Below are 18854 nucleotides of genomic sequence, written 5' to 3' on the forward strand. Positions count from 1 at the left end.
GGGAGTTGGGGGAGGAGGCAGGGGAGTGAGGGGAGAGTTGGAGGAGGCAAGGGAGTGAGGGGAGAGTTGGAGGAGGCAAGGGAGTGAGGGGAGAGTTGGGGGAGGAGGCAAAGGAGTGGGGGGATAAAAGCAGTGCAGTGAGTGGAGAGTGTTTCCTTTTCTTGGAAGTGGCCATTTCTCTACAGTTTTTGTACCTTCTGTATTGGCAAATAAAGCTGAGGAACCAAAGGTGATTGTGGTACTGCCTTACTGACCTCTCGTACTCACTATCTCACACCAGGAACCTCTGCTGTCAGGTTGGATCCTTCATCTGAATTCAGCCAGCTTCTGTTTAACAGCCGACTATTGACTGAGCACGGCCACCAAAACCAAGGCATATACCAGTACTCGTAGATTCGCAACTAGTTTCCAAAACATTATCTACTAATCAGCCTTATAACCAAAAGTGGACCAAGATTGTTCAGTGGGCCGTGGGTCTCGTCTCTCCTGTAGTTACCATTTGCTCTTGAATGTATGCAACATCTTGTTAACGAGAGGTTGAAACCCAGGTCAGTATCACTGCTATTTGGGTCTTTCATGTCTTGTCATGGAAGATTACACTTGGTATCTGTTTTCAGGGTTAGTGGTTGTCAGTTGGTTCCACCTAATTTGGCATGCTGATTGAGTATAGTTTCTAGCCAAAAGTTGTATCCCACTTTCATTTTGGTCAAGAAATGATTACCTGTTCCTTTTATACCTCCCTCCCCTCCCCCATTGACAGGGCAGTTCCATTGTGTGGATTCCTGCAGTGATGTATATTACAGGGTCCACACTATCTCTCTCTGGCAATCTTGTCAATTGTTTTACAGCCTAAGGCCTTGATGCATATGGCTTGAGCAGGGCTTGCCAAGTGTGCGGAATTAATGCTTTATCACCACCTCTGTGGCAGGAATGGACAAGGGCCCTCCCCTGTGGGCATCTGAGAAACCAATTTTATTGACCGTATATGCGAAGCAGCAACTCGCAGTAATCCAAACGTAACACCAGTACTCAGTGCTGTCTTGGTGTGTAGCTGCTTTCACACTGCAGGAGACCTGCACTGGTGCAAGATCCACAAACAGGACAGCCCGCTTCTACCTCCTTCCCAAGATCCACAAACAGGACTGCCCTGGTAGACCCATCGTTTCAGCCTGTTCTTGCCCCACGGAACTTATCTCTTCCTATCTTGACTCTATCTTTTCTCCCCTTGTCCAGTCTCTTCCCACCTACATCCGCGACTCTTCGGACGCCCTCCGCCACTTTAACAATTTCCAGTTTCCTGACCCCAACCGCTTCCTTTTCACCATGGCCGTACAATCCCTCTACACCTCCATCCCCCACCAGGATGGCCTGAGGGCGCTCCGCTTCTTCCTTGAACAGAGGCCCGACCAGTCCCCATCCACCACTACCCTCCTCCGCCTGGCTGAACTTGTTCTCACATTGAACAACTTCTCCTTTAACTCCACTCATTTCCTCCAAATCAAAGGTGTTGCTATGGGTACCCGCATGGGTCCTAGCTATGCCTGCCTTTTCGTGGGATATGTGGAACAATCTTTGTTCCAGTCCTACTCAGGTCCCCTCCCTCACCTCTTTTTCCGATACATTGATGACTATCGGTGCCGTTTCCTGCTCTCGCCCTGAACTTGACAATTTCATTCACTTTGCCTCCAATTTCCACCCTTCCCTCACCTTTACATGGTCCATCTCTGACTCTTCCCTTCCTCGACTTCTCCGTCTCCATCTCTGGGGATAGGTTATTGACCAATATTCACTACAAGCCCACTGACTCCCACAGCTACCTGGACTACACTTCCTCCCACCCTGCCTCCTGTAAGGACTCTCTTCCATTCTCCCAGTTTCTCCGTCTCCGCCGCATCTGCTCCGAAGATGCCACCTTCCACACCAGTGCTTCCGACATGTCTTCCTTTTTCCTCAACTGAGGATTCTCCTCTACTGTGGTTGACACGGCCCTCGACTGTGTCCGTTCTATCTCCCGCACTTCTGCCCTCACCCCTGCCCCTCCCTCCCGGAACCACGATAGGGTTCCCCTTGTCCTCGCCTTTCACCCCACCAGCCTCCACGTTCAACGGATCATCCTCCGCCATTTCCGCTACCTCCAAAGTGATCCCACCACCAAACGCATCTTCCCCTCCCCTCCCCTTTCAGCATTCCGTAGGGATCGCTCCCTCCGAGACACCCTAGTCCACTTCTCTATCACCCCCAGCACCCCTTCCCCTGGCACCTTCCCGTGCAAGTGCAGGAGATGTAACACCTGCCCCTATACCTCCCCCCCCCCCCCCCCCCTTCCCACTGTCCAGGGCCACAAACACCCCTTCCAGGTGAAACAGCGATTTACTTGTACTTCTTGCAATCTAGTATACTGTATTCGCTGCTCACGATGCGACCTCCTCTACATTGGGGAGACCAAATGCAGATTGGGTGACCGCTTTGCGGAACACCTCCGTTCAGTCCGTAAGGGTGACCCTGAGCTTCCGGTCGCCTGTCATTTTAATTCACCGCTCCATTCCCACTCGGACCTCACCGTCCTTGGCCTCTTGTATTGTTCCACGGAAGCTCAACGTAAACTCGAGGAACAGCACCTCATCTTCCGATTAGGCATTTTGCAGCCTTCCGGACTCGATATTGAGTTCAACAATTTCAGATCATAACCTCGGCCCCTATTACATTTTTACTTATATTTTTTATCCACCCCTTTGCGGTTTCTCCCTTTCCCCCACCCCTTTTTTTTCTCTCTCCCACATGGCAGCTGTCTCTCATTCTGCCAGACCATTTCACACCTAATCTAGAGCCGTCTTTTGTCTCCACTAGTCCTATTACCATCTCGTCTCGTTTTGAATACCTCTTAATGTCTCTTCACTTCTTTTGTTCTGTCCCAGCCCTGCCTTTCGATCTGTTTCATTTCCTTTCCAGTTTTGAAAAAGGGTTAGACCCGAAACGTCGACTCTAATTTCTCTCCATGGATGTTGCCTGGCCTGCTGAGTTTTTCCAGCATTTTCTGTTGTTATTTCGGATTTCCAGCATGTGCAGTATTTTGCTATCCTGCACTGGTGCTGGCAGTTTCCAGGTCTGGTGCCACTGGCTGAAGGCCTTTAGGCTGGCAATGTTGGCGAGTCTTGGCAGTTTCACAGTCAGCTTGCAGCCAGCTGCACCAACCCTACTCTTAAACAACCTGTAGAACCAGCGCATGTCTCGTGTAATACTTCTCTTGTCATGCGATGACACCCGCTCCCCCCGAGGTACAACTCGGTCTATCTTCAACAATGCGTGAAGAAAGAAGAGTAGATTACTTACCTTGTCAGCTTATCTTTATTCATCAGATAAGACATCCTTCACCCATTGCACTACCACCCATCAGAAGGTGCTTACCTGGAAAATAGGTGTTGATTATTGGTGAGGCATACAACTAAATAACACCTTTCATTTTCCAGATAATCCTTCAGTTAATAAACTGGTGCTCTTTGCACTGTGCAGGAGCAGGGTTGATGACCTGTCATAACATTTATAAACACCTTAAAGGGAGGTCATCAGTTAGGTGATTAATCCCAGTGAACATGTCCTAGTGTTGGCCCACTCCCAACGGTGTGTGGAGGTTGCCCCCAAAGAATGAATGGCCTTAAGGTAACCTTCGTATTCCCGCTCAGTCTAACAATGCCATTGTACTGGTGGTGAGTTGTTTTTGCTTTGCTGTATGTACAGGGTAGACTATCCTTTATCCGAAAACCTCGGGACCAGCCGTGTTTTGGTTTTCGGAAAATTTCGGATTTCGGAAGGTGGGTCGGCGGGGGTCCGCGGGGGGTTCGGGGTCGGCGGGGGTCCGCGGGGGGGGTCCGCAGTCGTGGCTTGTCCGTCGCTGCTAGCCTGGAATGCAATGAAGTTCCGCATTTCCACCAACAGGTCGTCGTGCTCGGTCAGAACAGGGGCCGGCACCGCCGCGGGCTCAGAGCTCTCGTTGCTTTCGAGCCTTTGGAAGAGAGTCAGGTGGTTCCGCGGGGGGTCGTGCGCACGACTTACGCTGACCCTCTGCTCAGCGTGGGTCGGTCGGGGTCCGCGGGGGGTCGTGCGCCACTCTCGTCATGTCGTGCGCACGACTTACGCTGACCGAAAAAACCTTCGGTTTTTAGAGGGTTTTAGTTTTCGGAAGTTCGGATAAAGGGTAGTCTACCGTATTTTAAATGTGCACCTGCCAATGTGAGCTCTCTGAGCTTTGTAGAAGCAGAGACCGTTGCAAAGTGAAGGATGCGGTTCACTGATGCGTCTTGTGCTGAGTGAGTTAGGCGGCTGCAATTAATATCACTGCCCGTCACTGGATATTTTAGTGCAGATTATTTTGACAGGTCTGAATTGCACTCTGTCTCTCGCTATTTTAAAAACGCCCTTAAACCGAATACATTCCATAGCGTAATGAGAATACATCTCCTTTGTTCATCTTCCCCGTAGGCTTTCAAATAGAGTTCTTTATACAGCCAGACTTGAGCATGGAGGTATTTTTAAGGGGGGCATGTTGTCACTGCCTCTTTGTTTAATTTATTTTTCCTTTCTCCACTTCTGCCTGTTTTTAAAAATTAATTCTTGGAATGTAGGCGTCGCTGGCGAGGCCCGCATTTATTGCCCATCCCTAATTGCCCTTGAGAAGGTGGTGGTGCAGCACCTTGAACTGCTGCAGTCCGTATGGTTGTCCTTTATAGGTTTGGGAGGTGTGAAGACAAGACTTGGTCTCCAAGGACTGTCTGGAGGTCCTCTGCCCATGCTGTCATGGACAGATGCATCTGTGACCGGTAGATTGGTAAGGACGAGGTCAAGTAGGTTTTTCCCTCGTGTTGGTTCTATCACCATTTGCCGCAGGACCAGTCTGGCAACTATGTCCTTCAGGACTTAACCAGCTCGGTCAGTAGTGGTGCTACCGAGCCACTCTTGGTGATGGACATTGAAGTCCCCCACCCAGAGTACATTCTGTGTCCTTGCTACCCTCAGTGCTTCTTCCAAGTGGTATTCAACATGGAGGCGTACTAATTCATCAGCTGAGGGAGGGCATTAGGTGGTAATCAGCAGGAGGTTTCCTTGACCATGTTTGACCTGATGCCATGAGACTTCATAGGGTCCGGAGTCAATGTTGAGGACTCCCAGGGCCACTCCCCCCCAGCCAGTGTACCTCTGGTGGGTCTGTCATGCCGGTGGGACAGGACATACCCAGGGATGGTGATGGAGGAGTCTGGGACATTGGCTGAAAGGTATGATTCTGTGAGTATGACTATGTCAGGCTGTTGCTTGACTAGTCTGTGGGACAGCTCTCGCAATGTTGGCACAAGTCCCCAGATGTTAGTGAGGAGGACTTTGAAAGGGTATGCCGTTGTCGTGTCCGAATCCGATGCCTAGATCAATGCCAAGTGGTCCGTCCCGTTTCATTATTGTTTTTCTTTCTAGTTCAGTAATTCTCTGCATATCAAGTTTCCTCACTCAGAACTTGATTGTGGTTTGAATTAAAGAAGCTCTACACCTTATAATACAAGCACGTATTTATACAGAGCCTTTCGTATTCAGTACGTACCAGGGTTACGTTGCAGAGAAATAAGAGGATTTGTTTAATCTGCGGGCTCCACATTGCTGCAGTTAGAAGCACAGATAGAACTAAAGGCTGCTACAGTTTGATAAACCTGCATTAACATCTGTAAACTCCTGAATTATTAGGTACAGACTGGTGAAGTTGTTCAGGACAAAAATAATTGGATATGGTTCCTGCAGCTTGCTGGTTTGAGGCAAGCGTGTACCCAGTGGTGTCATTGGAGTGTTTTAATATGAGCCTAAGGGCCAGGTATAACCTGAATGGAGTTTGCTTCTGCTGTGGGGCTTAGCGTACTGTTGGCATGTTCCTCCATAATTCCTTTCCCTCCACCCCCCCCCCCCCACTGATTTCCTGAGGCAGAAGGCAGTTGCCCTTTTTTCAGCTTGTCATTATACAAACAGCTGCTTATAGTAAATACTAGAATTACAGGTGATTGGTTTATCTGAGTTATGTGGGCAGTGTACAAGGAGGTCTGGACAGTTGCTGAATTAATCGGACAATTGTGGGTTGATGTGTTTTTCATTGATGCTGGGTCCACTTTGAGTAAATGTTCTTCAGACAGCAGTATGTTGGTAACTGATTATAGTGAGTTTTGTATCAGTAATTGTATGGTCAAAGCAACGATTGCCATTGGCAGCAAGGAGAAGAGGCGAGAGGCCTGAAGCTTGTTCTCTGCAGGCAGAAGAAGTTTGCATTTATTTTGTACACAAAATGAAGTCCTCAGTTAATGCTGAGGTTTCTGAGTCGTTGTCACTTTTCCCCATCTCCCGTGCAGTGTCATGTGAATTTGGTAAGTTAATATACATAATGAATAGAAACTAACCATTCATTAAGTGATCAAGGACTGTACTTTCCTCTATTCACTGATTTTAACAAAAACAAAGTTTAAAAAAAAAACTTTAATTGTGCATTTTTTTGCTAAAATTGGTGAATAGAGGACAATGCTCCCTCAAAGGCTCAATGGCTAAATGCACAGTGGAGGGGGAGGGTATGACTCGGCACGGTACAGAGGGTGGGACACGGTGGTATGTGGTGGGTTGCGCAGTCAGTCCGCGCCTGTGGAGAGGAAAGGCAAATTAATGATTGAGATGTGAACAAAATGAATCCAACCCGAATGAGTTGGTTGTAAAATTCCACAATACACCGACACTGTTGTTCTTGGTATTTTTGATGTTCCATGTGTTGTTAAATTATCCTCGTCTCTCACTAGGTAACCCAGGTAAGCCGTCCCGATCTTATACTTTTCCTCATGAAGTACCTGATGGCTCTGGTGGTCGGGATACCCTCCGTGTTCTGGGTTGGCAGTAAGAAGACCTGCTTTGAATGGGCCAGCTTCTTCCATGGACGCAAGAAGAAAGAGTGAGTGCGCCCTCCTTCACTTGCCGTGCAATTACGTCACATTACATCTTCATACTTTCTGTAGGATGCAGGGAAAAACTGCATCAGAGTCAGTGAACAGAAAGGAACACTGATGTCCACAAGTAAAGCTGCATCTTGTGTGTGGGTGGGAGGGAATGGGGGGGAGCTGGTGGGAGAACAGGCAAGGGAGCTGGGTAAGTTGTTTTGTCTCCTTTTTATTTTTTGGGTTTTGCTGCCTCATTCCTATCGCAGAGAGCCAACTCTTGGACTTGGGCAAGTATCAGCCCTGCTCCAGCTGCCCACTGGGCTATGTGCGAGCACAGTGAGTGAACAAGTGTCGTGCATCTAACACAGCTCCTTTATTGGAATGGCGGCACTAACTCTAGTGACCATGTGTGGCTCCAATTCCAGTACAGCTGCTCCAGCTGTAACTCATGGCTAGTTCACTGCATTGGTTCCTGTGGTTTTAAAGTAAAACCACATTCTAATTGGTGTGTGACATTTCTGATCAGGAATGACTCAAGTGCACAGGAACCACTATGAATGATGAATAATTGCATGTAAATAATGCCTCGATGCAGACACTGTACTTCTTTTCATAGCTGAACTCTATCAAAGGCTAGAGGAGTTGAACCTTGGACAATAAACCCCAGACGAGGGGTGGGGGGAGGGACGGTAAAGTTAATTATCCAACCAGCCCACTCTCCAGAGAGCCTTGTTGACCGTGGGAAGTTCGGGCTCCACCTGACTTTCTGAAGTATTTTCTTGCCAGTGTGGTTTCTACAGTTGGGAATTACCCTTTTATACCCGGTATATACTCCCTTCTGGTTGAGATGTTCCTGGCGAAGAGGGTGGAAATTAAAAGTAATTGGCCAAAACTTTTGACTGTGAATGATTCAAAAGTATGAAAACATTTCTAATGTAATAAATCAGAAAAATCATTAAAACCTATTCATGGTGTGAAGACGTATGTGGCTTAGTGAATTTTGTACCTCTAGTCATTGGGTTGAACATTCAGCTCTGATTCATGGGAACTACCTTGCTCTCCTTCGAATGGTGCCGTGGGATCTTGTGTCCACTTGAGGGGGCAGATGGGGCCTCGGTTTAACATCACATCCGAAAGACTGCACCTCCGACAGTGCAGCACTCCCTCCGTAGTTCACTGAGTGTCAGTGTTGATTATAGCTCAGGTGCCTGGAGTGGGATTTGAACCCACAACCTTCTGACTCTAGGCGAGAGAGCTACCCACTGAAAATGTTGGAAATACACAGCACCTTCATGTGTCCGATTAACAACACTTTAAAAATCTGAACTGATGAATTAACACACACGGGTGAAATTTTACTACTTTTAACACATCTCACGCAGGGTCAATAAGTGGGCCCATTGAGTCAGTGTCCTCAATATCGCCATCAGCACTGTCGCCCTCCCGAACACGGCGCTCGGTCACCCTCCCGCGCGCGGCGCTCCGAATTTTCATGTGTCAGTGATAGGAAGTTTGGGGTGGGAGGGTGGTTCGAAGAGATTCTGCAGCCTGGGGTCACGATCACATGGGGGTTAAGAGTTAATGGACCGGATTGAGGGACATGATGAGACTGTGAGTAGGTGTTGTTCATCTGAGAAAGGGATGGGCTTATTACACTTAAAGACCATCATTCATTCAAAAGGTTCCTGCGTTTTTATCCTGCACTGAGAAGTAAGTTCACTCCACAGGGGGAGCCTTGAAAATAGGAATAGGAGGAGGCCATTCTGCTCCTCGAGGTGTTTACTGAAAGTCAATAGTTGCCCCGAAAATTGTCTTCTCTTTAACTGGGTTCCATGATTGACTCCAATTTCCTGCCGTTCTCCTTTTAGTTCCGTAAATGAGAGCCGCCAAGTTCTGCAGGAACCCGAGTTTGCACAGTCGCTGCTGAGAGACCCCAACACCCCCATCATCCGCAAATCCAGAGGCACCTCCACCCAAGGAACGTCCACTCACGCCTCCTCCCAGCAGCTTGCCATCATGGACGACCAGAGGAGCAAGGCAGGCAGTGTCCACAGCAAACTCAGCAGTTACCACGGCAGCCTGCACAGGTCACGGGATGGCAGGTGAGCTAAACTACCGCAGAAACACCACAGCAAACCACACGGGAAAGGCTGACTTAAAATGAAAGTATCAGATAAGCAACTGGTCAATAAGTCTGGATTATCTTATTAAATAACTAATGTTGGATTAAACATTGTCTGGTTAAACCATTCATTTGTATCATTTGATTTTTGATATTCAGGTATAAAGGTTAAGAGGAAGGGGTCAGAGCGACAATGGGCTGTGTTGGGTGTGGGCCACATGGGGAGCTCTGGTTTCGGCGTGATATTAAGGGCAGGCGGCATCTCAAATGCAGAATGGGCAGAGATGTGAATTTCAATTAAGAAGCTTCGTAATGCTTAACTGTCAGCATCCATCCAGAGAAGTAGACGTGTGTACAGATAGAAGGGATCACAGGTATACCAGGGTGGGAGTGGAAAAGGTGCAGAGTCACTGACAATGTGTCACTTACCCCTGTGTAATTTGAAGGATACCAGGCATATGAGGTTATACCTACCAGGGAAGATTGAACAGGCTGGGGCTCTTTTCTCTAGAGAAGACTGAGGGGTGACCTGATGGAGGTCTTTAAAATTATGAAAGGGTTTGATGGGGTAGACATAGAGAAGATGTTTCCACTTATGGGGGAGACCAGAACTTGAGGCCATAAATATTAGGTAGTCACTAATAAATTCAATAGGAAATTCAGGAGAAACTTCTTTACGCAGAGAGTGGTTAGAATGCAGAATTTGCGATCACAGGGAGTAGTTCAAGGCGAACTGCATAGTTGCATTTATGGTGAAGCTAGATAAACACATGAGGGAGAAAGGAATAGAAGGATATGTTGATGGGAGGGAGGAGGCTCGTGTGGAGCATAAACACCGGCATAGTCCAGTTGGGCCGAATGGCCTGTTTCTGTGCTGTAAATACTTTGTAAAACTATAATATTATTCTGAGTTACCTGTGCAATTGCTTTATTGCATTTAAATCCAGGTTCAGTTATGTCTGTGCAATGTTCAGATGGGATTGTTAATTAAATTCTCCCTGTATTTTAAACTTGTTATTAAATCTATTTACAAAGTTACCAAACCTGGCTACTGCATCTATTTATAAGTGTCGATTGAAAGATATTCCAGTAGTGATTAATGTAATGGATTAGCTGATAAAGCAGCATTGTTGGCGAGATTCTCACAGCGAGCAGTAGACTGAGCTGCAGTGAGGGTGAGAGGGTGCCCCCAATGATAGAGTTTGTGTTGTTTAAATGGAGAAGCATTGCACTTTGGAGAGCCAGGGTTCAGTGACTCCTCATCTCCTTCCACCACCAACCACGCCCCCCCCCCCCCCCCCACAATCTCAACCCCAACCTGCCTCAGTGGTTCAGCCATTTTGCTCAGTGAACAGTTGATCAGATCAGGAAAGTCCATCCCTGATGTCAGTTGGTCCATGCTGGGGATGCTACACTTGTCCTCAGCACCTCTTGCAGCTATGCAGCAGCCCGTGCACGTACGGACATTGCACTTTGGAGGTAGCGGAAATGGCGGAGGATGATCCGTTGAATGTGGAGGCTGGTGGGGTGAAAGGTGAGGACAAGGGGAACCCTATCGTGGTTCCGGGAGGGAGGGGCAGGGGTGAGGGCAGAAGTGCGGGAGATAGAACGGACACGGTCGAGGGCCGTGTCAACCACGGTAGAGGGGAATCCTCGGTTGCGGAAAAAGGAAGACATGTCGGAAGCACTGGTGTGGAAGGTGGCATCGTCGGAGCAGAAATGGCAGAGACGGAGAAACTGGGAGAATGGAATAGAGTCCTTACAGGAGGCGGGGTGGGAGGAAGTGTAGTCCAGGTAGCTGTGGGAGTCTGTGGGCTTGTAGTGAATATTGGTCGATAACCTATCCCCAGAGATGGAGACGGAGAAGTCGAGGAAGGGAAGAGTCAGAGATGGACCATGTGAAGGTGAGGGAAGGGTGGAAATTGGAGGCAAAGTGAATGAAATTGTCTAGTTCGGAGCGAGAGCAGGAAACGGCACCGATACAGTCATCAGTGTATCCTTGTCCTCACCTTTCACCCCACCAGCCTCCACATTCAACGGATCATCCTCCGGCATTTCCGCTACCTCCAAAGTGATCCCACCACCAAACGCATCTTCCCCTCCCCTCCCCTTTCAGCATTCCGTAGGGACCGCTCCCTCCGAGACACCCTAGTCCACTCCTCTATCACCCCCAACAGCCCTTCCCCTTCGCCTGGCACCTTCCCGTGCAAGCGCAGGAGATGTAACACCTGCCCCTATACCTCCCCGCCCCCCCCCCCCCCCCTTCCCACTGTCCAGGGCCCCAAACACCCCTTCCAGGTGAAACAGCGATTTACTTGTACTTCTTGCAATCTAGTATACTGTATTCGCTGCTGACGATGCGGTCTCCTCTACATTGGGGAGACCAAACGCAGATTGGGTGACCGCTTTGCGGAACACCTCTGTTCAGTCCGTAAGGGTGACCCTGAGCTTCCGGTCACCTGTCATTTTAATTCACCGCTCCATTCCCACTCGGACCTCACCGTCCTTGGCCTCTTGTATTGTTCCACGGAAGCTCAACGTAAACTTGAGGAACAGCACCGCATCTTCCGATTAGGCACTTTGCAGCCTTCTGGACTCAATATCGAGTTCAACAATTTTAGATCATAACCTCGGCCCCTATTACATTTTTACTTATTTTTTTTCCACCCCTTTGTTTTGGGTCTTCCCTCCCTTTCCTTTTTTTTTCTCTCTCTCCCAGGTGGCAGCTGTCTCTCATCCTGCCAGTACACTTCACAGCCGTCTTTTGTCTCCACTGTCCTATTACCATCTCGTCTGGTTTTGAATACCTCTTTATGTCTCTTTACTTCTTTTGTTCTATCGCAGCCCTGCCTTCGATCTATTTTATTTCCTTTCCAGTTTTGAAAAAGGGTTTTGACCCGAAACGTCAACTGTAATTTCTCTCCACGGATGTTGCCTGGCCTGCTGAGTTTTTCCAGCATTTTCTGTTAATACAAATTCAGTACCCTGTCCCTGCCTTCTCCCCATATCCCTTTAGCCTTAAGAAATATATCCAACTCCTTCTTGAATATATTTAATGAACTGGCCTCCACCGCCCTCTGTGGCAGAGAATTCCACAGGTTCACCACTCTCTGGATGAAGAAATTCCTCCTCATTTCAGTCCTAAATGGCTTCCCCCTAATCCTTAGACTATGACTCCTGGTTCTGGACTCCCCGGCCATCAGAAACATCCTTCCTGCATCTAGTCTGTCCAGGCCTGACAATTTTATAGGTTTCGATGAGATCCCCCCTCAATCTTCTAAACTCCAGTGAGTATAAGCCCAATCGACACAATCTCTCCTCATACGTCATTCCTGCCATCCCAGGTATCAGCCTGGTGAATCTTCGCTGCACTCCTTCCATGGCAAGAACGTCCTTCCTCAGATAAGGCGACCAAAACTGCACACAATACTCAAGGTGCGGCCTCACCAAGGCCCTGTACAACTGCAACAAGACATCCTTGTTCCTGTACTCGAACCCTCTTGCTACGAAGGCCAACATACCATTTGCCTTCTTAACCGCCTGCTGCACCTGCATGCTTACCTTCAGCGACTGGCGCACAAGAACACCCAGGTCTCTTTGCACTTCCCCTTCTCCCAATCTATTGCCATTCAAATAATAATCTGCCTTCCTGTTTTTGACACCAAAGTGGATAACCTCACATTTATCCACATTATAGTGCATTTGCCATGTTTCTGCCCAATCACCCAACCTGTCCAAATCGTACTGGAGTTTCACGACATCCTCCTCACAGCATACCCTCCCACCCAGCTTTGTCTCGTCTGCAAATTTGGAGATATTACATCCAATTCCCTCGTCCAGATCATTAATATATATTGTGAACAGCTGTGGTCCCAGGACCGATCCTTGCGGTACCCCACTAGTCACTGCCTGCCACTCGGAAAACGACCCGTTTATTCCAACTCTTTGCTTTCTGTCCGCCAACCAGTTCTCCATCCAAGTCAATACCTTGCCCCCAATCCCATGTGCCTTAATTTTGCACGCTAATTTCTTATGCGGGACCTTATCGAAAGCCTTCTGAAAGTCCAAATACACCACATCCACTGGTTCTCCCTTATCTATTTTGCCAGTTACATCCTCAAAAAATTCCAGTAGATTAGTCAAGCATGATTTACCTTTTGTAAATCCATGTTGACTTTGTCCGATCCTGTCACTGCTTTCCAAGTGCACTGCCATTACATCTTTTATAATGGACTCTAGCATTTTCCCCACTACCGATGTCAGGCTTACCGGTCTATAATTCCCCGCTTTTTCTCTACCACCTTTTTTGAATAGTGGGGTAACATTAGCTACCCTCCAATCCATGGGTACTGTTCCAGAGTCTTAACGAGTTCTGGAAGATGACCAGCAATGCATCTACTAGCTCTAGGGCCACTTCCTTAAGTACCCTAGGATGTAGATTATCAGGCCCTGGGGATTTATCGGCCTTCAGTCCCATCAATTTTCCTAACACCATTTCCCTGCAAATACTGATTTCTTTCAGTTCCACCCTTTCATCAGACCCGATGTTCCCCGGCATCTCTGGGAGGTTATTTGTGTCCTCCTTTGTGAAGACAGAACCAAAATATGTATTTAGTTGGCCTGCCATTTCTTTGTTCCCCATTATAAATTCCCCTGATTCTGACTGTAAGGGACCTACGCTTGACTTCACCAATCTTTTTCTCTTCACATATCTATAAAAGCTTTTACAGTCAGTTTTTATGTTCCCTGAAAGCTTACTCTCATATTCTATTTTCCCTTTCTTAATTAATCCCTTTGTCCTCCTTTGTTGAATCCTAAACTGCTCCCAATCCTCAGGATTATTGCTTTTTCTGGCCAATTTATATGCCCTCTCCTTGGATCTTATGCTATCCCTAATTTCCCTTGTTAACCACAGTTGAGTCACCTTTTTTGTTTTTATTTTTATGCCAAACTGGGATGAACAAATTCTGTAGTTCATCCATTCGGTCTTTGAATGTTTGCCATTACCTGTCCACCGTCAACCCTTTGAGTGACATTCCCCAATCAGTCCTACCCAACTCACTCCTCAGACCATCGTAGTTTCCTTTATTTAAATTGAGGACCCTAGTCTCTGAGTCAACTACTTCATTCTCCATCTTAATGAAGAATTTGATCATATTATGATCGCTCCGACCCAAGGGGCATTGTACAGCAAGATTGCTAATTAATCCTTTCTCGTTACATAATACCCAGTCTAAGATGGCTTGATCTCTGGTTGGTTCCTCGACATATTGGTCCAGGAAACCATCCCGTAAACACTCCAGGAATTCCTCCTCCACAGTATTGTTACTAATTTGGTTAGCCCAATCTATCTGTAGATTAAAGTCACCCATGATGACTGCTGTGCCCGTATTGCACGCTTCTTTAATTTCCCTTTTAATGCCATCCCCAACCTCCGCCTTACTGTTTGGAGGTCTATATACCACTTCCACTAACGTTTTCTTCCCCTTAGTATTTTGGAGGGGGAGGGCGAACAGCCAGTTGTCGTGGTGCTCATAGGCACCAACGATATAGGTAAAAAAACTGGATGAGGTCCTAAAAGCAGAATATAGGGAGTTAGGAGGTAAATTAAAAAATAGGACCTCAAAGGTAGTAATCTCAGGATTGCTACCAGTGCCATGTGCTAGTCAGAGTAGAAATAGGAGGATATTTCAAATGAATACGTGGCTAGAGGAATGGTGCAAGGAGGAGGGATTCAAATTCCTTGGCCATTGGAACCGGTTCTGGGAGAGGTGGGACCAGTACAAACGGGACGGTTTGCACCTGGGCAGGGCCGGGACCGATATCCTAGGGGGGAGTGTTTGCTAGTGCTGTTCGGGGGGGTTTAAACTAAAATGGCAGGGGGTTGGGAACCTGAGCAGGGAGACAGAGGAAAGGAAAACAGGGATAAAAGCAAAAGATAGGAAGGAGAAAAACAAAAGTGGCAGTCAGAGAAATCAACGGTTTAAATCAAACGTGACCACAGTAAATAATTCTAATAGGTCTAAGAGTGTTAAAAAAACAAGCCTGAAGGCTTTGTGTCTTAATGCGAGGAGCATTTGTAATAAGGTGGATGAATTGGCTGCGCAAATAGAGATAAACGAATATGATTTGGTTGGGATTACGGAACCGTGGCTCAAGGATGGCCAAGACTGGGAACTCAACATCCAGGGGTATTCGATATTCAGGAAAGATAGGCAAAAAGGAAAGGGAGGTGGGGTAGCATTACTGGTTAAAGAAGGGATTAATACAATTGTAATGAAGGATATTAGCTCTGATGATGTGGAATGTGTATGGGTAGAATTGAGAAATACTAAGGGGAGAAAAACATTAGTGGGAGTGGTATATGGACCTTCAAACAGTATGGCGGAGGTTGGGGATGGCATTAAAAGGGAAATTAAAGAAGCGTGCAATAAGGGCACAGCAGTCATCATGGGTGACTTTAATCTACATATAGATTTGGCCAACCAAATTAGTAACAATGCTGTGGAGGAGGAATTCCTGGAGTGTTTACGGGATGGTTTCCTGGACCAATATGTCGAGGAACCAACCAGAGATCAGGCCATCTTAGACTGGGTATTATGTAACGAGAAAGGCTTAATTAGCAATCTTGTTGTACGAGGCCCCTTGGGTCGGAACGATCATAATCACAGAATCACAGAAACCCCACAGTGCAGATAGAGGCCATTTCGGCCCATCGAGCCTGCACCGACACATATCCCACCCGATCCCCGTAACCCCTACACCAACACATATCCCACCCTATCCCCGTAACCCCACGTATTTAATCCCCCTAACACTAAGGGTCAATTTATCATAGCCAATCATCCTAACCCGCACATCTTTGGACTGTGGGAGGAAACCGGAGCACCCGGAGGGAACCCACGCAAACACGGGGAGAATGTGCAAACTCCACACAGACAGTCACCCGAGGCTGGATTCGAACCCGGGTCCCTGGCGCTGTGAGGCAACAGTGCTAACCAATATGCCATTCATTAAGATGGAGAATGAAGTAATTGACTCAGAAACTAGGGTCCTCAATTTAAATAAAGAAAACTACGATGGTCTGAGGAGCGAGTTGGGTAGGATTGATTGGGGAATGGCACTCAAAGGGTTGACAGTGGATAGGCAATGGCAAACATTCAAAGACCGAATGGATGAGCTGCAGAATTTGTTCATCCCAGTTTGGCATAAAAATAAAACAAAAAAGGTGACTCAACCGTGGCTAACAAGGGAAATTAGGGATAGCATAAGATCCAAGGAGAGGACATATAAATTGGCTAGAAAAAGCAATAATCCTGAGGATTGGGAGCAGTTTAGGAGTCAACAAAGGAGGACAAAGGGATTAATTAAGAAAGGGAAAATAGAATATGAGAGTAAGCTAGCTGGGAACATAAAAACTGACTGTAAAAGCTTTTATAGATATGTGAAGAGAAAAAGATTGGTGAAGTCAAGCGTAGGTCCCTTACAGTCAGAATCAGGGGAATTTATAATGGGAAACAAGGAAATGGCAGACCAACTAAATACATACTTTGGTTCTGTCTTCACAAAGGAGGACACAAATAACCTCCCAGAGATGCCGGGGAACATAGGGTCTGATGAAAGGGAGGAACTGAAAGAAATCAGTATTTGTAGGGAAATGGTGTTAGGAAAATTGATGGGACTGAAGGCCGATAAATCCCCAGGGCCTGATGGCCTACATCCCAGGGTACTTAAGGAAGTGGCCCCAGAGATAGTAGATGCATTGCTGGTCATCTTCCAGAACTCGATAGACTCTGGAATGGTACCCATGGATTGGAGGGTAGTTAATGTTACCCCACTATTCAAAAAAGGTGGTAGAGAAAAAGCGGGGAATTTTCGACCTGTAAGCCTGACATCGGTAGTGGGGAAAATGCTAGAGTCTATTATAAAAGATGTAATAGCAGAGCACTTGGAAAGCAGTGATAGGATCGGACAAAGTCAACATGGATTTACAAAAGGTAAATCATGCTTGACTAATCTACTGGAATTATTTGAGGATGTAACTGGTAAAATAGATAAGGGAGAACCAGTGGATGTGGTGTATTTGGACTTTCAGAAGGCTTTCGATAAGGTCCCACATAAGAGATTAGCGTGCAAAATTAAGGCACATGGGATTGGGGGCAAGGTATTGACTTGGATAGAGAACTGGTTGGCGGACAGAAAGCAAAGAGTTGGAATAAACGGGTCGTTTTCCGAGTGGCAGGCAGTGACTCGTGGGGTACCGCAAGGATCGGTCCTAGGACCCCAGCTGTTCACAATATATATTCATGATCTGGACGAGGTAATTGGATGTAATATCTCCAAATTTGCAGACGACACAAAGCTGGGTGGGAGGGTAAGCTGTGAGGAGGATGTCGTGAAACTCCAGTACGATTTGGACAATTTGGGTGATTGGGCAGAAACATGGCAAATGCACTATAATGTGGATAAATGTGAGGTTATCCACTTTGGTGGCAAAAACAGGAAGGCAGATTATTTGAATGGCAATAGATTGGGAGAAGGGAAAGTGCAAAGAGACCTGGGTGTTATTGTGCACCAGTCGCTGAAGGTAAGCATGCAGGTGCAGCAGGCGGTTAAGAAGGCAAATGGTATGTTGGCCTTCGTAGCAAGAGGGTTCGAGTACAGGAACAAGGATGTCTTGCTACAGTTGTACAGGGCCTTGGTGAGACCGCACCTTGAGTATTGTGTGCAGTTTTGGTCACCTTACCTGAGGAAGGATGTTCTTGCCATGGAGGGAGTGCAGCGAAGATTCACCAGGCTGATACCTGGGATGGCAGGAATGACTTATGAGGAGAGATTGTGTCGATTGGGCTTATACTCACTGGAGTTTAGAAGATTGAGAGGGGATCTCATCGAAACCTATAAAATTCTGTCAGGTCTGGACAGACTAGATGCAGGAAGGATGTTTCGGATGGCCGGGGAGTCCAGAACCAGGGGTCATAGTCTAAGGATAAGTGGTAAGCCATTTAGGACTGAAATGAGGAGGAATTTCTTCACCCAGAGAGTGGTGAACCTGTGGAATTCTCTGCCACAGAGGGCGGTGGAGGCCAGTTCATTAAATATATTCAAGAAAGAGTTGGATATATTTCTTGAGGCTAATGGGATCAAGGGATATGGGGAGAAGGCAGGGACAGGGTACTGAATTTGGATGATCAGCCATGATCTCATTGAATGGCGGAGCAGGCTCGAAGGGCCGAATGGCCTACTCCTGCTCCTATCTTCTGTGTTTCTATGTATTTCTCAATTCTACCCATACAGATTCCACATCATGAGAGCTAATATCCTTCATTACAATTGTGTTAATCCCTTCTTTAACCAGTAATGCTACCCCACCTCCCTTTCCTTTTTGCCTATCTTTCCTGAATATCGAATACCCCTGGATGTTGAGTTCCCAGTCTTGGCCATCCTTGAGCCACGTTTCCGTAATCCCAACCAAATCATATTCATTTACCTCTATTTGCGCAGCCAATTCATCCACCTTATTACGAATGCTCCTCGCATTAAGACACAAAGCCTTCAGGCTTGTTTTTTTAGCGCTCTTAGACCTATTAGAATTATTATTTACTATGGCCACGTTTGATTTAAACCGTTGATTTCTCTGCCACTTTTGTTTTTCTCCTTCCTATCTTTTGCTTTTATCCTTGTTTCCCTTTCCTCTGTCTCCCTGCTCAGGTTCCCAACCCCCTCCCATTTTAGTTTAAACCCTCCCACAGAGCACTAGCAAACACTCCCCCTAGGTCATCGGTTCC

The 18854-nt window shown here is 47.0% G+C and overlaps 1 protein-coding gene across 4 annotated transcripts in view; it reads left to right on the forward strand.

The window, feature by feature from the left end:
• The window catches only part of LOC147112414 (frizzled-3), a 127443-nt gene that overhangs the window by 102407 nt on the left and 6182 nt on the right, over nucleotides 1–18854 (forward strand). For 3 of the 4 annotated variants that reach the window (XM_085996645.1, XM_085996648.1, XM_085996647.1), the window contains 2 exons: nucleotides 6810–6958; nucleotides 8813–9046. In XM_085996645.1, the coding sequence (XP_085852771.1) occupies nucleotides 6810–6958; nucleotides 8813–9046 (383 nt within the window). Of the gene's footprint in view, nucleotides 1–6809; nucleotides 6959–8812; nucleotides 10201–18854 lie in introns of those variants that run through there. The other variant, XM_085996649.1, reaches the window with a different exon arrangement.

The sequence above is a fragment of the Somniosus microcephalus genome, chromosome 9, assembly GCF_052327205.1.
Source record: "Somniosus microcephalus isolate GS21.2 chromosome 9, FLI_Smic_1.0, whole genome shotgun sequence".
Lineage (NCBI taxonomy): Eukaryota > Metazoa > Chordata > Chondrichthyes > Squaliformes > Somniosidae > Somniosus > Somniosus microcephalus.